General features: G+C 46.5%; 1 protein-coding gene across 1 annotated transcript in view; it reads left to right on the forward strand.

Annotated features, from left to right (window-relative positions):
- Nucleotides 1–17954, forward strand: part of VEPH1 (ventricular zone expressed PH domain containing 1) — an 88947-nt gene extending 70993 nt beyond the window's left edge. Inside the window, exons 13-15 of the mRNA XM_049803074.1 lie at nt 1832–1949; nt 11735–11871; nt 16588–17954. Of these exons, the coding sequence (XP_049659031.1) occupies nt 1832–1949; nt 11735–11871; nt 16588–16824 (492 nt within the window). The 3' untranslated portion in view covers nt 16825–17954. The remainder of the gene's footprint in view (nt 1–1831; nt 1950–11734; nt 11872–16587) is intronic.
- The last annotated feature ends 3097 nt before the right edge of the window (nt 17955–21051 follow it).

The raw sequence follows: 21051 nt of genomic DNA on the forward strand, positions 1-21051 counted from the left end.
TTACAGAGCAAAATAATCAAGTTTTACCCACGATCCCCAGTATAAGCCAGTTTGAGTGTGCTGGGGCAGGGCAGCCCAGCAGCCGGCTGCCCAGAGGTACGGATGGAGCTCCAACCCCGGTGAGCAGGCATACGGAATTGCAAAGCCAAATGTTACGAGGGATCCCGGGAATGCAGGGGACATCTCTGCTGCAGCCTGGCCGCGCACCTCCCGGGCGAGGACAGAGGAAAGAGCCGGGCTGTGGGGCTGCTGCCCTGCAAACCCTCTTGCAAAAACAAAGCCAACGTGTGTCCGAGCCCTTCGTCCTGCGATCGTTCTCTTCCCGGGTGCTGTGAAGCCCATTTCTCTCCACGTTCCTGCTGGAAAGGGAAGAAAACCTTTGTCGTTCGGAGCTTCTCGGGTGACATGAGTCATGCTCCCCGTTCTGCCTTGCCATCCCTCCTTCAGACAGCCTAAAATCCATCAGGAGATGGCCTCTGGTGTGCAGGGGCGGGGGGCACCTGAGAACCCCTGTTAAGTTAAAACTCAACGTTTGGCTCAGCCGAGCTTGTTATCCGGGGCGATGGCTAGAGGACCGAAGTGGTCTCGGGCATTTCGGTTCTTGCAAGAACAGGCAGTTCCTGCCCGTTTCTGGGGTTGAAAGAGGCTGGGGAGGAGAGATGCCGCGCCGCCAGGTGTCCCGGAGCCAGCCGGCCTCCTGCTCCCTGTCCTTCCCTAAAGCTTTTCTGAAAAGGCCTGAATCGAACAACTCCGTCCCTTGCACAGCCTTGTTCAGTGTGATGAACTGATGTCCCTGGCAAGGGATGGTATTTTCCCCACTGACTGCGTAAATCCGTGTTTTCTTTGGGCTGCAGCGTGCAGTGTTGCAGATCTCTGAAGACCCCACACAAATAAATAGGAGTGTTTTCTGAGCGGTCCTGGCAATTCCCTTTGTGTTTCCAGCGAGTAACTTGGTTGCTGTTATTTAACACCAACGTTTGTTTAAGTGTGAGATCACATTCTGTTTTAAAATTAAATAACGCAGTTTAAAACACACTGAATTATACAGTGTCATTAATTGCCTCAAAAGGAGTATCCTCCAGCTTTTCCCATACTTGAAGCTACAAGTATACTTTCTGTAGGTTTCTTTGATCAAGTTAGACATTCAGTTTACTTTGCAGATGCATAATCCTTAACTTCCCTGGCTTGTCACTGGCAGAATAACATCATATTTCCCTGGGTATGTTTCGTGTGAGCTAAATCAGTCTCGTTGTTGCTGTGTTTTTGGAAAAGTTCATATTAACGTTCATATTAAATGTTCATATTAGTGCTTTTCACAGGGGGCTGGTTTCAGAGCCTACATTCTTTCTTTAAAAAAAAAAAAGAAAAAGTAAAAGTAAAGTGGTCCCCAGCCACTAACTCCTCTGCTCTGGTGGGGGATCCAGCTGGACAGGAGGAAGCCCCCAGCACTGCAGCATGTTAGCAGAGACCACTACCTTCTGGCTCGTTGACAAAGTCCTGAGAGAGGGCTGGAGGTAATAAAAATGGTTCAGCTGGTAGGAAACGTGCTGCTGGCAGCAGTGTTGAAGAGGCAAAAAAAAATCCCAGACCAGTCCTCTGCCTCCTACAGACTAATATATGATTTATATATTAGCTGCTACTGATGATAGAGAGAGAGAGATGTCCTGCTTAGCACATTTGCCCCAGCAGGTTGTGTGTCCGCAGGAGACATATGGAAAAGGACGCTCGTCGGCGCCCGCTGCGCGTCCCTCTGTGATTTCTGGTTACGAGCTGTTAACCGTACAGCGGTTCACCTCGTGAGTGAGTTTGGTTTTTCTCATTATTGGCCTAGGACCTGGACCACGTGCAGATGCACCTGGAAGAAGTGAGGTTCTTTGATTTATTCGGCTACAGCGAGGAAGCGGGAACTTGGCAGTGTTTCATGTGCAATAACCCTGAAAAGGCAACAGGTAAGCGGTCTGCCCTCGGCGCCGGTGGGCTGCGCGTGGTGGTGGAGTTGTGGTGGGTGGAGAGCGGAGCGGAGCTCACAGATAACGCTGTGTCTCTGGTGATGGTGGCAGAGGTCTGGGAAAAGGGAAAGCAAACTTTCCAGCATAGCCCAGGCAGCGTCTATTCTAATTTGAATTCTCCATTAAACTCCTCTCGCCTCAGCATCTCTGATGACAGATAGTCAAGCACAAAGCTTTTTTGGTCTATGCTTAGAGGGATACAATCCAAAAATTAATGTAGACTCATAAATCTGCATGACTACTAACCCCTGAGGAGTGGGAGGGATCCACACCTATCTCGCAGTGTCCGGATAAAAGAGGTGCATCTGCTGGAGCACGTCCCAGGTCCTCTGGAGACTGCACAGGTGCCACGTGTCAGAGGACGTTGGCATAGATGCTACAGCCAGTTCTGAGAACGAAGACGACATGAATCATTTGCTTTAATATAATCAAATCCATAGTATCCATCTTCTTAGGAACAAGGCAAAGCTCAAGAACAGCCATAATACTTCAGCTATATCAGAAAACAGGGTGAGTGGAAACTACACTTTTTCCCAGGTAAAAGATCCTGGTGACCTTTTTTTGAAGTTTTCTGATACTCATGTGTTTTAGATCAGTGTACTGAAATTCAGAGGAATGGCCTTTTTCTTAGATGTTTTTTGCCACTCTGTAAAAGTCTGCACAATTCTTGCCAAGAATTTTGAATATTTGGGCCAAGCCTTTGAATAATTGGCTGTTTCAGCTATTTATTTTAACAGCTAGCATCTCTTTATATTTCATCAAACCTGAATTTAGTAAGTCTTGCAAGAGTGGCACAGCCTCTGCTTCAGGCCGGGCTGCCCGTGCTCATTTCGTGGGTGTTTGACCATCTTCCTCCTTCCACGACTCTCGTGGGACTCAACAGCCATAAAAGAAATCATGGTTTGAGCTGAGATTTCGTCTCAGTACTGTGGTCTTGCTGTGGTTTGTCCATCACGTCGCTGATAGATGCATGTCAAGCTACAAGGAAAAGGAGTCTGTCTTTCTTAACATTTCAAAGCTTAATGAAATAGCTTTGTTTTGAATTTTCAAAGACATTGAACTAGTCCAAAAAGGGGAGTGTTTGTAGCAAGCTATTGATTATGCTGGTAGGACAGCTGTATTGGAGCCAAGAGACCAGATGAAGGTGGCAAAGGCAAACCTTGGGGGTGACGTGAGGCACCATTTCTTTATTGATGCCACGGGTTTTGCTGATGACGCAAGTCTGGAGACCTCAAAGGACGGCTGACGCCTTGCTTCCCTGTTGCTCTCCTGCCGAAATGCCACGTCCTTCAAGGAGAGGTCTAAGAAGGGCTGGGAGCAGGACGCCGCGTGGGGAGGTCCACGTGGCACAGCACCACGGCTCTGCTGAGAGGAGCACGGTGTTGGGACTGGGATCTAGACCCCACCGGTACGACCAATATAGAGCTGGTATTTTCAAATGGGTCTGAACTCAAGGCAAACGGCACTAAAAGGCTGCGACAGCAGGCGGCAATTCCCAGTGAGCTCTTTGGTTAGCGCGACAAGAGCTTACGAAAGCGGGGAACGTCTCTGTACCGCTGACAAGAGGCTCTTGAGTCTGTTTGCAGAGCACTTGAGCTGACATCTCAAGTAGGGTAAACTGTATGCTCTGCCTCACACCCGTGGTCCTCGGGAGCGTGACGCCTGCCGTGGAGCTCGGCACGCCGCCTTTCTCACTGACTTACCGTTGTTTCAGGCTGGTGAAAAAATCACGTCGCAGCGTTGTAGGTAATAGATTTGGTGTTGCGATATCCCACAGAGATGAGGGAGAAGGCCACGTCTCTTCTAAGGGTTCACCATTTCCCCTAGCTGCTGTGAAAAGGCCGCAATGAAATGCGTGTGCTGATCCCACTTCCCGGAGTGTGTAAATACATTTCTCCATTCACGCTCTGGGGTCAATGGAAGGGAGGAACCCATTCAAAACTCTGCCCTACAGCCTGAGCAGTCTCCACCCAGCAGCACAGCGGTTCTCTCCTTCCCAAGAAGTGCCCAAATCTGCTCTGCGGGGAGATGGGCGAGCACGGGAGCACTTGGCCAGCCGGGCGAGGGGGGGGGCTGCCCTCATTGCCCCCCAAGCTGCCGAGGGTGATGGGAGCTCACCCGGCAGGCCTGGGCACAAATTAGACTTTCATTCCTATATGCTGATATTTATAGGGGCCTTTGTAAATCTAGTGCCTCCTCTAGAAGTGGAAAAACGAATGGTTTTATTTTTTTTTTTTTAGATACCTTTTTTCTAGCTTGTGTCTGTATGATGTCAACTAAAGCCCAATGGAAAAAAAAATGCAAATACAGTGTTAAGGCACTAAGTGAAATGCTACCTTCTCAGCAAACGCAATAGCTTGAGACTTTGCTTTCTTGCATGGAGGGTGCCTGGACATTTGGAAGAAGGTTTTCCCTCCTCAAGCACAGCGGGCACCGATGGTGATACCTGGAATTTGCAGGGTTATCGCTGCCCACAGGTCTCCCTGCCTCTTCCCTGTTCACAGAGGTTTCCAGCCTGTCCTCCCCCCTGCCCGGCCACCAGGCTGTCTCTTTGTCTCTCTTTGTCTCAGTTTAAAGAAAATTTTGTAAGAAAGGCACATTGTGAATATCATGATTTGCTTCGCAGTTCTAAAAGCCTTCAGAAGACCAAGAAAATCAAGTATTGAATGGGTCATATGAAAGCTCAGGTGTAGGGAAGGAAAGCGGAAGATAGTGCTCAATGGAATAAAAATCTGCAGGTGAATGACAAATTCGCCTTAGTGTTGGGGATGTAGAGCTGTGGCAGCTGGGAAAAGTCATACCAGAGTGGGAAACACTCCAGGGTTTTTCTGGGTTTATAAGATCTGACACAAGAAAGAGGATTCAGAGGTCTCCTTGCATTGGTAAGAAATGTAAAGGCTGTAAAACACCTTTATTTTCATTCCACGATGGGACAGACCCTTTGAAATCCCAAATACTTTAGAAAGACAAGAAAGTAATTTCTTCCTCTCAGCAATGCTGTTTAGCAACTAAATTCTTCTTAAAGAAGGAATTCAGAGGCAAATTCTTCTTCTATTATTGTCTTTTGTTTTTTGTTACTGTTGGTTTTTCGTTGCATTTTTTGGATGCCGTGTTGCAAGATGCCATTTATCCTCCAGACTTAGGAAAGCATTATGCCTTAAAGCCTCGATCTTGCCTTAGGATGCCAGATTAATGATGGTTTTTTCGGATGTGGCTGGGAGGATTTTTGGAGCCGGACTACACTTGGAGACTGAGTTTGTGAGGAAAGAGGCAGTTATGCTTAGGCAATGTGGTGGGTGTACCCAAAGTGGCAATTAACCCAGAGAAAGTTTGACTATTTCTCATGCATTCTTCTGATTGCAAAGCATTTCTTATATAGCCATGCTTCTCCAGAAGTGCTGTTAAATCATCCCAAATTGTTTTTTTCCTGCCACTCAGGAAGAGCATTCCCACAAATCCCACTCATCTGCTCAAATACACGTATGTGCCCTGACTGTGCAGCTGGTCTCAGAGCTAGGAAAAACAGGTTAACAGGTTACACTTTTTTTTTTTTTTTTTTTTTTTTTTTTTTTTTTAATGACAACCATTCAAGCAGAGATACAAGGCATTTGAAATTTTGGTAAATGCAGTGTGTGCCTCTTGTTAGGAAAAGCCGGCCTTTAAGAGCCTCATTTCAACATAACCTCCTGTATTGACAGTTGGCTTCACAAGCTCTTGCACAAAAAAATTCAGTAAAACCACTTGATAGCCGGAGAGGGAATTGCAGTACATTCCCTATTCTGGAAGCTTACAAAGAAATTGCAGTAATCCCTGTGGGCTGCAGAAGAGACATTGTGCCCATGGGCAATGATTCGGGTAAAACTGAGGGGTTTTTTTATGAATTCCTCTTTAAAAAAGCAATTCACTCAGAATAGCCTACACCATATTAACTTCTGAATACATTTATCTTTTGCTAGCAGTGGTGATTATCTAGTGAACTGAAATATCCCAGCTATAATGCCTGCTTGAAAATTATAAAAAGTGGCATTCAGTAATGTGCCCTTTCCAGGTTTTCAACAAAACCAAATGTGATGATTAATGAGAGAGAGTGAATCCATATTCCCTTAGGTTAATTGCATTTATCTTCATCTGCTTGCCACCCACACATTCCATTCTTTCAAGTTAATAGAGGTTTATTATCATTGAGATCATTCATGATTGGACTGAATTTTTGTGGATGATTCTATGTTTCATCAAATGCAAGATTGAATGCTTTGGGTTTTATCTGTCTTGAGTTCATCTTGGAAGCGTTTGGAGTTTTTTTTACTTTTTATCTAGTACCCAAACTACTTAAAGCTTGATGCATTGTAGCTCTGCAGAGAAAGCAAGATACAATTAATAGAAAATAATTCCAATGGACACTTACCTCAACGGGTACTATTCAGGGTTAAATTGATTTGGGGGTTAGTGTGTCTCTATTGAGACGGTTTAGGAAGCAATGGACAGAACAGTAAATAATTTTTCATTTTGAGTTTGGGTAATATTTTTAGCTTCATTGTGTGTTCTGCAGGGAAAAAAGCGATGAAAAATATGCAGTAAAGACAACATTTAGAATCCTTTAGCTCATTTTTTCAAGCTAAAGATTCATCATACATACATGTCAGCATACCAGAACACAGAGTGATTTCAAACCCAGAGATGATGTGATCACCTAGTTTGACTTTGTATAAAACAATGGTCAAAGAATCTAGTCCAGTAATGCTTATATCAAAGAAATGTTTTCTCTTTGATCTGTATTACTTTTGCATATTTTTCTAAAGATGCCTAAACCTGATTTTTAAAAGTCAAGTGAAGGAGAACCCGTGACATGCCCAAGTTGTTGCTCAGGTAATTTAACCACACTGTTAAAATGTGGGTTTATATCTAGTCTATCTCTAAACACTGCAGCACATTATGCCCTTCCCTGCTATGCAGAAAAACTCTATTTGTAGACTTTACCATGTCACATCTTGATATTTGCTTGGGCAAATTAAGGAGAACACAAGTCATTAGTTTCCCGTGATATGAATAATCATACGAAAGATCAGTCTTAAATAATTCTTCTATCACTTTCCTGGAGTCTTTTAAGTTGTCCTTTTTCGTGCAAGGTGAAGAAATCAAAACCAGACATAATTTTCCAATAATTAATATGTGTATAAGGAATATGCGCGCGCCAATTGGCAGCTGATTGCATTTTAAGAAAACAATAATCTTCTAACTGTATTAGAAGTGCAGATGCTTCTTTCAAATAACCCTGCTCTGCCGTGGAAAGCAGTGGGAGTCACCAGGTACTGAATTTGGGTTTGGGTAGAGTTCAGACAGGAGAGTAAATCTCTGCATTTCTGAGGCAGGATGGATTTACTCACGATGTCCTTTGCTCCGTGCACGTGCTCCTACCCTGCACACAGCAGGTACGGAATGGCTACGGTGGTGACCGAGTAGAATCCCAATGAGGATTGGGACAGGCTTCCCCAAGGGGGTTGGGGGCTGAAGCTCTTGCCCTGTGGGGAGGGGCTGAGGGACAAGAGCTGGTGCAGGCAGGGCTGAAGGGGGACTCCGTGGTAGTCTGTCTGTAACTACAAGGAGGTCATCAAGAAGACCGAGCCAGGCTCTTTTCGGTGGTGTGTGGTGGGAGGGCAAGAGATAACAGGCGTAAATTGGAAGAGGAGAGGTTCAGACTGCCGACGAGGGAAAACTTTCCCACCATGAGGACGATCAAGCATTGGAACGGCACGCCTAGAGATGATGTTGAGATTTTCAAGTCCCGGATGGATAAATCCATGAGCAACCTAGTCTGACCCCATAGGTGACCTTGCTTTGAGCAGGAGGTTGGTTGAGACCTCTTCAGCTCTCTTCCAGCTGAATTATTCTGTGATTCTGTGAAGTTAACCACAATGAAAATAAGCAAAAGGACTTAGAAAAATATTGGAAAATAGCTTCATTCTTATCTTTCATGGATCTTTTTCTTCTAATCAGACCCTCAGACATACTGGCATCAGATTCATTACGACGACTTTGGAAGCTGACATCAGAATTCCCCGTGGGCTTCTTTGTGGATGTACACGAGAAGTGCTCTGTTAGCATTGCTTCCAGCCACCGGGTGCTTAAAGAGAGATCAGCGTTTCTTTAGTAAATCCTGGTTTTGAAAGATTTTGGCCATAAGAATCCACTTTCGGCCAAAACTGCACATTCACTTTCTCTCTCATGTTGCATTCCTGACCACCAACCATCTCGGTATCTTCTGGTCTCCGAACTTTTTGTGCTTCACACCTTCTTAGTATGGGTTAAAGCATGTTCCTACTGCGCTGGCATCAGTATCGTGGCCATTCCTGCGGGACCAGGAGCCAGGCAGATGCACAAGACCCAACCACTGAGCAATTGTCTTTTCATATCAAGTCCTTCTTTTGCTGTATCTAGATGTTTTTACAGCTGTCATCATGGTCTGAAAGTCCCTGTGCACATTATGAATTCTTTATTTTTATCATGTAGGAGTAAAAAATCTTTTCCTGTCCTATCTTTGTCATTTTTTTATTAAAGTCAAGTTCTCTCCTCTTTCTTTTATGCACACTCCAGGAAAGCTTGCTACTCAGTGCTGCCGGTTTGAGTTTCTCAGATTCACAGCTCTTTGCTCTCTGTCTCTCACTGGGTAGACTTTGTCACAGCAGTTCTGACACTTCATCTTGGGAGACGATATGGAGCCATGCCCTGTTATTATCACCCACATGCTACTGAGATGGTAATTTCCTGACACCAAACTGCATATTCTCATGGTGAGAAAACATCCTCCACCAAGAGAGTTCACATGTGAGCGGCAAATTATGGGAATGACAGGGATATTACCCTGTATATCATTAAATTGTGTTTTACTTTGTCCTGTGCCAGTTTGGGTGGTGTAACGCATTGGTGCTGGCGTGCAGATATACGGAAAAGAGCTGCTGCATCAAGCTAGGGATGCAGCGGGCTGTGAGAAGCAGAGTGTGACCTGGTTTTGTCATGGAAATCACAGCTGCAGTTCCCCATCGAAGCTGAAACTTGGCCACCCCCCCTTTCCATTCAGTCCATCTCCTTCCAAAAACTCCGTATCTACAGAGACAGAAATATTTATAGTCTTTCTTGAGGAAATTGAAACAGTACACACTGAAGACCCCCAAAGCCTGCCTCTCTGCCAACATAAACAAAGCTGGGGAAAAAATACATTCTTTATCTAAATCTGATGCATTATATTTGCATTGTTTGTTTTTCCTCTACCAGACAGGAGGTAGTGAAGAGAGGTATGTGTCCAAAAAGCCATAAAGCCTTTAAAACCCCAGGTGCTACGTTGGCCACCCCACTCACCTCGTGTCCTTAGCATCACACCAACCTACTGCATTTTGGGCTCTGAAAGGCTCATGCACAGACAAAAGCAAACACTTTCCAGCAAAAGCGTTACTGGATAAACTTTCGTGCTAAGGTATGCAAGTACGGCCAGCCAGAGGATAACTGACCGTCTGACAGATGCCGGGAAGGATTCCAAGGCAAACAGCACATCAAAAAACATCCGTTCTCAGACTGCTTACGCCTTGGACTGCTCTTCAGTCTATCTGATCCATTATGTCCTGACTATCCATGTAAAAATAGAAGAGAAACTAAAAAGAAACCCAGCCGTGGTACTAGAGAATTTTTAAATTGTTTGCTCCATACACAAAGGGCAGTGGCTCGAGCTTGCTCTGCGGTTGTGGTTTAAAGCCCATGGTGATCCCCTTGGTTGCTGGGCTTTTCTTCTGCTGGAAAATTCCTTTTTGCGTGCAAGGTTTGGGAATGCTCTTCCAGCTCCCCAACCCTCGCGTGCTTCTAGCCGAGGTAAGTGCCAGTGAATATTGATCATAGGTGAGCACCGTGGTCACAGGGCTGGCGGTAGAAGTGGCCACAACCTTATAAACACGCTGTAAATGAAAGCACGAGGCTTCCCAATATTCACGCAGTGCTTTGAATTCTGAAAGTAATTTTAAATATAGCAATGATTTTGCAATAAGAGGGAAAAAAGGGTTTCTTTCCCTTTCCTAGAGACTTTATTTGGGTTTTATTTTTAAGGGAATTGATTGAAGGAAAATCTGTAGTGGCAAACATAAGTTATTTTTCTAAGGCAAATTGAAGTCGCTTTTCAGGCCACTATAGAAGATGAACGGACTGGAAAGTGGCTGAACTGCAGGTAAGGTAGCTGAGCGTGTCTGTATTTCTGCTTCCATGCTGATTACAGTCATTACAGTTATTGAACTCTATACTCTACAGTATGTGTTCTTAATTACATTTTAGATTATTCTTGGGCAACATGCTGTAGCGCAGGTCATCAGCGGGGGGGACAGAATCTTTTGCGTCTCTCCTTCTCCTCCTTCCTTGTCTTTGGCTTGGGCAGAGTTACCCATCCTTGTATTTGAAGTAGACTCTGTAAGGACGGCATTTAGGCGCACACATGGCAGAAATGCTGGTTTAGCTCTTACCACCCAGGGCACAGGCGAGGCAGTGTTATTGGCCAATGACACGCTAATAGTTTGTAAGTAAATTTTGCCATAAGATGGTAAAAACATCCGTGTCCTCAATGGGTAACATGATGAAACGACCCTGACTGTTCCTGAGGGAGCAGGACAGACACTGGGTCCCTGGGGGCTGAGCTGTGAGTTCCTCCGGCTTTTGGCAGTCCAGATGTCAAAATAAATGGTGTTATTTTAGAAATGCAAAAATGATAGAAATTAGCACATTCCCAACTGGTCAGTGCTGTGAGATTTACGGGATGTAAGTAACTCTGGGTTTGTTGTAAGGATTATTTTTTTACAAAATGGATTGCTAATGTTAAATGACTCTTGAAATATTCCTGAAGTGAGAACTAGAAAAGATAATAAAGATGTAACAGGGAGTGACCTCTACAAAATGCAGGGCTAGATTGTTTCTCGAACACTGGATAAGGGAGGGCTGATAATAAAAGCATCCCTTTCCCAAGGGAAGGAGGAGTTGTGTCTCGGAAGGGTGAGGAAGGGAAGGGTCATGTCTGGGAGACAAAGCCCTGGGACTTCCCAACCCCTGTCTCAGCAAAAAGTCTTATTTCTGGGCTGGAATTACCTACAAGAGGTTGGCAGTTGTTCCAGTGGGATGGCACCTGGTCTCTCAGCCTCACGCACACATCCCACTTCTGGCTCTTAATTCCTTCTCCATAGGGCTGCTGCTGCAATGAAGCAAGCTATTGCAGTTAATTGAGAGTGTTATCCTCAAAATATTCCTATCCGTAATACTCCACAGCAGGAACATAACTGTACTGAGCTCTGTAGTGTGGATTAAAGCCTCAGAGACAACATAAACAACTAGTTTCAATTCCATGAAATTAAAAATTATTATTTAGAATACAACAATTGGGAGGCGTGATGGCGGGGAGAAGCGCGTGATGGTGGGGAGAAGTACGTGATGGCTAAGGGAACAGAAAAAGTGATGGACTTTTGGATGGATGAGGAGTCCGAGCTGTCAGCTCCATCTGCTAGGCCTCCCAAGCAAATATGACTAAGGGCTGAAATGTCTTTCTGAAGTGACAGCTCAATGCTTGAGGTTGGGAGGAATGCGGTCTTGGAGCTGACACAGCTAAACTGCAAAATAACTTTTCTGCATCGCAGCAAAAGCCTGGCTTTCAGCTGGGGCACAGGGAGGACAGAAATAACCCCCGCGTTGTGTGTTCACCTCCGCAGTTGTAAATCAGGATGGCCAACCTCTGATCGAAGGCAAGCTTAAAGAGAAGCAAGTCCGGTGGAAGTTTATCAAAAGGTGGAAAACTCGCTACTTCACTCTGGCTGGCAACCAGCTGCTTTTTCGGAAAGGAAAATCTGTAAGTCGGAAGACCGTCAGTTTGATTTCTCTCTTTGCCTCCTCCCCAGCACCGTTCCCCAGAGGTTTTTACCGCTCAGCTTTGCCCGTGGTCTCTGTACGCTGCGTGGCTAACTTCAGCCATGGGGTTGCTCACCAGCTTGAGTTATATTTTTCTCTCTGGATCAAGAGCGTGAGATTTTTGAGAGTGCTCAGCATCAGACTGGCGCTGCTCTTGTTCAGCCAACAAATGCCCGGGGCTCAGCACTGCGACTTAGGAATTTATACCCTGCTAGCTGGTGACCTGTGCCCGAGCATCGTCCCCTCTGCTCGAGGCATCCCACGGTCACCTCTCGGATATTGCGAAAGCTTCTGTTCCTGAAGGAATTACAGTGGGTTAAAAAACAGTTTCCAGTCTTGACCAGTGATTCTTTATTTCCTTGAATAAACACAAATTCAATACATTCTGCTCAGGTAAATATATTTTTTCCACTTGCAAAGCGCATGGCATGGGACAGCGAGGTATGTAGCGGCCACAGCCAACGTGCTGCAAGTGAGCTGTCATTTCTGGGTGCCCAGTTTGCATGGGAGGAGCAGTTTTTGCTGGGCAGATGGTTGTTCAGCACATCTGGAAAGTCAGGCCCTTCTGAACACCTCAGGGCAGTCTCCAAAATCAAGCAACTGCTCACCTTTCTTGAAAGGCTTGCCTGGTTTTGTACATCAATAACTGTTCTTGAGATGACAGCATTATAATTGGTGTTATATGTGCAGGAAATACACTTGTGTATTTAGAGCAAGGTGATGCTAAAATGTTTTTCTCACAAAGGAACAGAGGGCTTTTTGCTTTCGCTTCTGCCCTCATCTAAATTCAGTGAAATTCTGCTGAAATTTCTGTGAAATTGTTTGAAATTTATACCGATAGGACTCAGAGACAAGTGTGTCCCGGGACATGGAAGAGCAGGTAACTGAATCCAGTCCTCATTTGCTATTACTTCTCAGTTACGAGAAACTCATTTTCTTCAGCTTTTCACAATGAGCGTTATCAAACATTGTGCAAAATAGTCTGCTTATTTTTGTTACGAGAGCTCTCTGTTAAATAATCCGGGAATAGCAGCATCTTCCAACTATAGCCAAACCTTAATATTTCTGGTAAATAATCTATTTTTATAGAAACCTAGTAAAGCTCTTAAAGCTTCTCAAATGGCTTTCTGAGCCCCTTCCTATAAGAAATACAACAGGGTATCCTGCCTGGGAGGAACACGTGCCTTTTGTGGGACAATACAATCCTTCTAAAAGCAGGTGGTTCAGGAAGCGGCCTTTTCCTTACTTTCTAGTGACTTTTTCTGATGTTGTGGTTGAGATTCTGAAGACAGTTTAATCTATACATGTCCCATAGCTACAGCTCAGTACTGGCTGATGCTCAGTTTTGAAAGAGTGTCAGAATAATCGTCATTTTTTAGCAAGTCGATTGGCTTATAGAAATGTATTTAACAGAATGGCTTTAATTAGCTCTCCAAACAAGCCAGGCGTAAGGCACAACAGAATACCTTGATTACTCCTGGGATGCAATCACCTGCTTAGATTTGCATTCTCCGTGCTCCCTGTGTTCGCGTGGGGACCGTACAATGCACCGCAGGCGGGTGAAGCTGGCAGATTAGATTGTTGACCAGCAGATTTTGTAAAACAGTGTAATTCGTATGGATGAACTTTCCCTTTTTAACTGGCAAACTCAAGGCTGCTTTGCTTTTTTTTTAAAGTTGAACACAAATACCTGGACTGGTTCGTCAGCGTGGCAGGCTGGCGTCCAGCCCCCCCGGGACAGCAGCAGGGTTATTGCGCCTGGGTAATCAGTCTTTCAAGCTGGCGCGTTATATCCTGTTACTTCTACATTTTTGGCCTAAATTTGAGAGTCAAGTTAACCATTGCTTGGGTTGCAGCCTGGAGCAACCCTGAGCCCACCAGTTTAGGTCGCACACGTGCCCTAGGCTGACCGTTGCAGACACCAAATGCAAAATTTTAAGCCCTTTAAGCGGGGCTGGAGGTCTGAAGCCTCACAGAAGTGGTTTGGACAATAAAAGTGTGTGATTTTCAGATCCCACAGGAGGTCTGCTCCGGCACACCTCCGGCACCTGGCGGGATGACCAGCCCCGCGCCTCGCTGGCCGGGGACGGGTGCCGAAAGCATCGCAAGTGCGGGGCTGCAGGCTGTGACGAGCCAAGGCGGTGGTAGAGGCTCCTGCCCAGCTCTATCTGGTGCTTGTTTCAGTCTTTGAGGCCGGACGGAGCTTGGCTGGCTGAGCACGACAGCTCTGCCCCATCATCTCTGGTTGCGGAGCAGGGCTGGGTGCTGCGTGGGTGTTTGGACTTTGCTGCTCACTTAAAAATACAAACCTAACACAGAGGAGGTATTGTGAGATGGCCAGCTGGCTGTGCCCGCTTATTCCTGGAGCCCCACCACGAACCCTCCCTTCGTCAAGTAACCGTGTGGACAATATTCGCTCTGTGTAAGCAGCTGTATGGCCAGTGGGTAAAGGGGAGGCAGGAGAAAACCAAAATATAAGAGGTCCAAAAAAGAGCCACATCCTAAACTCCTGGAAAATTGTGGTAAATTCCTTCCACAGAAATGTGCCTAGGGTACAATCAACTTTCTTTAGCGAGTTGAGGTCAAATGTTGTGTGGTAATGAAGGCAGTATATAATTTTTGCTAGGTAGGCTTCTAAGTGTAAGGGTCTGGCTCGTGGGGTGCAAAGTTTTTGTTCCTGAGTCTACCGTTGCTTTGCATTTTCTGTGATAAAATTTTCATAATGTTTATCCCAGGTCAGATGTCAGTGCAGAGCCAGCTTAACGCTGTCAATAAAGCCTTAATTGGTGTTTGTGGACGCAGGGGAGGGTGTGCCACTGCTGTGGTCGTGTGGTCGTGCATGGGGAACCAACGATGGCTCTGGAAACATTTGTTCCCATGTGAAGTTAGAGATGAACTTCATTGTTCGTGGAAAGTCGTTTGGTCGGAACTGAACATCTTAGTGGGAAATTATCCATTTAAAGAGAACTTCTCACGTGTGGAATAGGATCCCTGATAAAAAACAAATGAGACAGACAAATAAAAGTTCCACCCCAGAACAAGCAACAGCAACACCAGGGGAGGGAGCCGTGCCGGGAGGATGACGGCTCTGCGCTGTCCCTGCCGTTCGCAGCCCACGGACCTCCCGTGTCCCGGAGGGGTCCGTCTGCTCGCCCAGCCGCTGGCGCTGCCGAGGGGTCTCTTGCCGGAGAGCTGCTCCAGTCGAGGGATGGACTTCAGTGCTGTTTTGAGTTAGAAAGGAGGGGATTGCCCAGGCAAGTGCCCGTGGCGCTTCAGGAACGTAGGAGAGCTTGACTGTAAATAATACATATGTATACAATACAGAAGAGCTCCAAAAGTTGGGAAACGCATCCTGGGTATTCAATATGGATGTGGGAAAATGGCAGGTCAGTGGTAATGGTAGGGGACTATCAAACCCCAGAGGGGAACCGCAGCCGTTGGGCTTGGGACTTCTTTTGGATGGTCTTTTCGGATGAGCTTTTCCTTAGAAGAGTAAAATGTTCCTGGTTCTTTCCCAGGAGGACTGAGACATTATTGCAGGAGAAGTCTCCCTGCCCAGTTCTGGTCCTGCGTTTCAGAGCTGGCCTGCTGGGAGAGCAGACGACGCTGGGGCAGGCAGAGCAGCTCTGGAGACAGCAGCTCTCACACTGCAACCTCTCCCCAGTCATGCTCAGCTCCTGCAAGATAATTAGCCACTAATTCTCGCTCGGATCAGTCCAGACCTTTCCTGTAGGATAGGCGCAGAAAGCTTTTGGAAAATCTGCCTTGCTCCTCTTAGTAAAAAGTGTAAGAAGCTCAACAGGAGAAACATAAAATATTCTGGAGGAATCAGGGCCTTGGGCTTAAACTTCTCACCTAGAGACCCAATTTGTACATTTTTAATGAGCTCACGAACCTCTTCTCCCGCAGGAAACTTCCATGATTTTGTACAACTACCTTTTATGCTTCCTGCATCATATTTCTTACAATGACACTAAGATTTCCTAGACTTACTTACTTTATACGTTTTCAAACAAAACTGCAACTGAGCTGTCCTGTATTCTCCATTCCCCAATGGAGAAATGCCATGATTTCCCTCACATTCCTGGGTCAGACTTAAGTTATCTCTTCTGTTTTCAAAACCAGCAAAAGGAGTTGCTGCTTCCATTTTCGGGTGGAGAGTCTGAGAAGGGAAACAACTTACCACTGCTTAAGAGAAGGCAGCTTTCTTCAGTCCCCAAGGACTGGCTGAGTTTTGTACCTAGGAAGCATTTGCCATTGGCACCAGTTGTGCCTGGAACCATTAACAGAGGTCATCGTTATTAAAAGCCAGAGAAAGGAAGATCCAAGCCCACGTTAACAGCTGAAGCTGGAACTAAAAAGTACAGATGCTGAGGGGGAAGAGCTCACGGGCATCAGTGTGGACCCTTGGCCGTTGGGTGCCGTAGACCGCAATAGCCCATGAAAGCCAATGGTGTCCAGTAGGGGAGTGTGGCACTGCGTGGGGGTGGGAAAGGGGGTTCTAACTCCCCTAAGGCATTTTTGGGAAGTGCCCATCAGTGCGTTTGCCCGCACGAGCAATGTTTACAAGCCCAGCTCTAGAGACGTCAACTGTTTGCTAAGATGGTGGAAGCTCTACCAGATGAACTTGGTTTTGTCTGTCTCCCCTCTGTTTCAGAAAGACGACCCCGACGACTGCCCCATCGAGCTCAGCAAGGTGCAGAGCGTTAAAGTGGTGGCAAAGAAGCGCAGGGACCGCAGTCTGCCCCGGGCCTTTGAGATCTTCACCGACAGCAAGACCTACGTTTTCAAGGCCAAAGACGAGAAGAACGCCGAGGAGTGGCTTCAGTGCATCAACGTTGCCGTGGCCCAGGCTAAAGAGCGGGAGAGCCGAGAGGCCACCACCTACCTGTAGAGCTGCGGGCACCTCCGTGGCCATGCCAGCAAACCAAACGTGTCTGGGACCGCTCCGGCGCAGAGCATCCCACTGCCATACCGTGGACCTCTTTTACCTGCAAAAGCCCCGTCGGCTCCGGTATCATGGGAAACCGTGGGGAAGATGGGGTGTTAGCATGGGCTAGGTAGAGCTTCGTGCAGGGCAAGAGGTCTAAGGCATCAATAACGCTACCCGGTGATGGCGTGCCACCACGCGGGAGTGCTCCCTGGCACCGGGACGTTGCCTGGTGTGGAAGCAGCTTCCACGCCCCTGTGTGAAATGCAGGTTTTTGTCTTCAGCCTAATGGCCTGCAAGCCAGGAGCCGTGGTTAGAAACGAACCTGGACCCCATCCCCTCAGCCTTTGCTTCCGAGATGCACAAGGTCTCGGTGGCTTGAATGCCGAGAGCATTTGAGTGCATAAGGACTTTCTGCTTTTCTCAATCACTTTCTGTTTGTAAAAAGATAATTTTCCTTCTTATTTAATCTCAGTGTACTTTATCCTTTTACTGTTTATAAGTGTCTGTGGAAAAAAATCAAATTTGCCGCTTCTTTCAGGTTTGAAATTGAGCCATTTTAAAGATTTAATACTGCTGAAAAATAATTTTAAATACTTAACCGTTTTGATTTCCCCTCTTTTCCTGCTTTTTCTCCCCTTTGTAACTGAATGTAATTTTTAAAATTTATTTTCCTTTCTTTCTTTAATTGCCTTTTCTGTTCTGTAACTTTTCAAAATTTCTCGAGAACTGGAAAATTCCCAGTTTGAATGATTTTCTTGGTCACTCTCAAATGATTCCAAAGTGGAGGAAGTGCTGTAGAAACGACCAAAAGCAAAAAAGGAAAAAAGGGGGGGGAAAAGAATGAGCAGTCTGCAAGTGAAGAAATGAACTCAAGAGATCATTCAGGGCTGAGTAGGAATAAAATTTGAAATTTGCCAACCTAGAAAAATGTATCTTTTGCAAAAAAGTTGTTGCCAAAAAGGGGGAGTTGAGAGGGGAAACAAAATCAGGGGAAAAAATGAACTGTAATGCTTTCTACTGTAATACATGTCTTCCACTCAGTAGCAAAGGGAGCTCACAGCTCTTTTGAAAGTTCCTTGCAGAGCATGGCAATATAATCTGCTTTCCGAAATTTTCTCGTGTCGACTTTCTGTAGCGTTTGCTGGGTGAGTTTTGGCTTTGGCTGTGGGGACAGGAGGGCAGCAGGGGCTGGTGAGGGTGGCTCGGGCAGCTGTGACGGCAGGGACATGCCAGGGGTCATCAAAAACGCTTGGGGAACGGGGGGGGCAAAAGGAATGACCTGGGAAATAAATTCGGATTAAGGTCTATTGAGTAAAGCTAGCGCTGGTGCTGCTGAGTCAAGCCTGTTCTCAGCGGTCACCACGAGGTTTATGTCTCATATCACAGTTCTCTGTTGGGGTGCAGCTTGAATGGCTGCATACCTCTGAATTTACAGCCTGATTTTTCCACCATCCCAACCGTTCCCAGCTCTCTGGATTTCACTGGGGCTGCTGCCGGTCAGCGGCTCTGAAAGTGGGGAGGAGAAGACGGGCATGAAGCTGAGCAAGGGCTGGAAGAGGTGCGGAGGGAGTGGGATCCGAGGGATTTAACTTAAAGGTTTGGTGTCTGCTTCCTTGATGTGGTGGTTCAGCGGGGTTCACGGCCCGAAGCTTGGAGTCTTGTAGCATGCCACAGACATATTTATCTTTGGAGTTTGATAACTTGCAAGCACTGAGTGTTGCTGGTGTTTGTCTCTCCGGCCGCCAGAGCTCTGTAATTTGTTAAACTGACGGGTAGGATGCTAACGTTTGGTAACGAGCATTTACTTGAATCAGAACAAGAAAAAATTAGTTTATGGTACCATAGGATTGCCTCAGTTCTGCTGCCAGGTCAGAGCTAAGGGCTGCCCGGTCCCTTGCAGCAGCCAGAGCTGGCGGCTCCAGAGACGTATTTCCCAACCTCACCCATCAAAGCACCGTCAAACCTTTTGGGGAGAAACACCACGGACCCTGGAGCAGTACCAACGCAATGAATTTCCATTTACAGTGAAATGAAAATCAGGCTAAAGTTTGAAAGGCTGTTTGCTATTTCTGTGTCCTCCTTTTTGTTGCCTGCGCTTGTGGGGACGTCTGGGTTTCTTTGCTTGGTTTTTTTCCCCATTATTTTTAATCATTTCCCAGACCCGACAGTGATGTGTGTGGAGGCCCTGGAGGGCAGCGGTGCACCAGGGAACTGGCAGAAAGATGCTGAGACCTTGAGCCACACGTGGGCAGGGTGCAGTGAGCGCAGGGCGGAAAATAAAAGCAAACAAGCTCAAAATTGGTTTGGGGCAGGATTAATCTGAGGTGAGCAGGCTCTGGTGGTGACCTTCTGGTGGCAGAGATGGTGGACCTGCCTGATGCCAACACGCTGCCTACCCATAGCCCTGATACCACCTTTCCAAACCAATCCTCCAGCCCGGAGACATCCCCGTTCCGCCAGTTGTGCCACCCAGCTCTCCTCCTCCTCCTCCTCGTCCACGAGGCACCAGCTGGACCAATCCCAAATCATATCTTTTCCAACTCTCCACATTTTCCCCAAATCCTCTTTGAGACAGCGAAACAAAATGGGTAATTCCTTCCTTATGCTCTCGCGCTCCTTCCCCAGCTCCGGCGGGAGTTCACGTATGTTTGTTTTGCTTTGCTTGAGGGTCTCCAGCGTTTCCCGAGACCTGGTTCCTCCCAACGCTGATGGGCTGGAGCCGACCTCCAGCCCCACGGACCTCTGCAGCACGTCTCAGCCAGCGCTCCAGCCCGGGCTCCTAACACGTGTCAAACCACTGACCTGGCACCCGTGCCCTGGAAGGTCAGCAAGCCCTGGCCTGAAAAGACAATATTTAATTTCCAACATTCCCATGCTGACTGGAGAAGGAAGTGCCGATAGATCGCACCACACGGCCAGCGGCTGAGAGCAAAGTCGTTGCTGAAGCATTCCTGGATGATGGAACATGAGGGTGGGCTTTAAAGCTGGCCATAGGTTTGCAGATTGAAAAGATAAATTTGCATTGACGCTAATGATGTCAGAGGGGAAAGAGAAGACCTCAGTCAATGGCCCGTGCAATGCCTTAACCAGCTCCAGACTTCCCGATGCTCTCAGTGATCCGGAGAGATGCTGCAGTGTTCAAATTCCTGAAAATTCTTGCAACAACTTAAACGTGGAGATGAGTGTTAGATCATAGAATGTAGCAAAGCGTTCAGAACAACTTCGTTAAAGCTAAATTGAGTCACAGAAAATATCGAAAGCCCATCTGGGACCAGTCCATCCAAGCAAGTCTGTGGACATTAGAGTAGGTCGCCTGGCCGGGCAGAGTCCAGGTCCCCGGTGCAGAGCTCCATCCTGCTCCCTGTCACTTACATGGGATCAGGCTACGTGTGCCTTGTGCCAGTAATACAATATTATAATACTTACAACTTCTATTACACTTCACGCCTCTAAAACACATGAAGTCAAATTCAAGCCTGATGTTGAAGACCAAAAGCAGGGGGTTTTTTGGGGAAGATGCACCGTTTTTGCCTGTGACCCTTTTATTTGCCGTTATCTCAGTGATACGGGACTGTTTGTTTAGAGTTGCTCGTGCACAGCGTACGAAGCAGGCTTGATGCAGACAGCCTGCCCTCCTGCCCTTCATACCGCACGTAAGGAGTGGGGAAGAAGTCTACAGTAAGTTGCATATTATGTCCATACCAATAATGCAGGTCTGCGGACAGGACTGCTGCCACCTCTCCTGCCTCTGGATGTAAATGAAGCCATGGACCCAAACCTCGATTTACAGGCAGCGGTGCAAGGGTAAGAAAAGACATATGATGGGAAATTTCTGCGGCCTCTCTGGCACACAAGGAAAGATTTCAACCATTTAATTTTCAATACCTGGGCCAATAAATCCTTACTTTACCCACAGGACGCACTATTGAGTCTAATGGGAATGAAGTTAATTCATAGGTGTGAACTTGTGGATTTATGGTCTTAAGTTCCAGAATTACATCCTATACCAAACACTGAATTCACCCACCGAGGCGTGTCGCTGGAGTTCAACGATACAGTAAGTTGGCCATTAAAAACATATTTTACAGACAAAATAGTCTGTATTTCTTAATCTTGATGCCAAGTTTCAGTCTGCCACCTATGCATTACACCATCGATTTAATGCACCTGCTTATCCGTGTGTGTGTA

Source organism: Accipiter gentilis, chromosome 6 (genome assembly GCF_929443795.1).
Source record: "Accipiter gentilis chromosome 6, bAccGen1.1, whole genome shotgun sequence".
NCBI lineage: Eukaryota > Metazoa > Chordata > Aves > Accipitriformes > Accipitridae > Astur > Astur gentilis.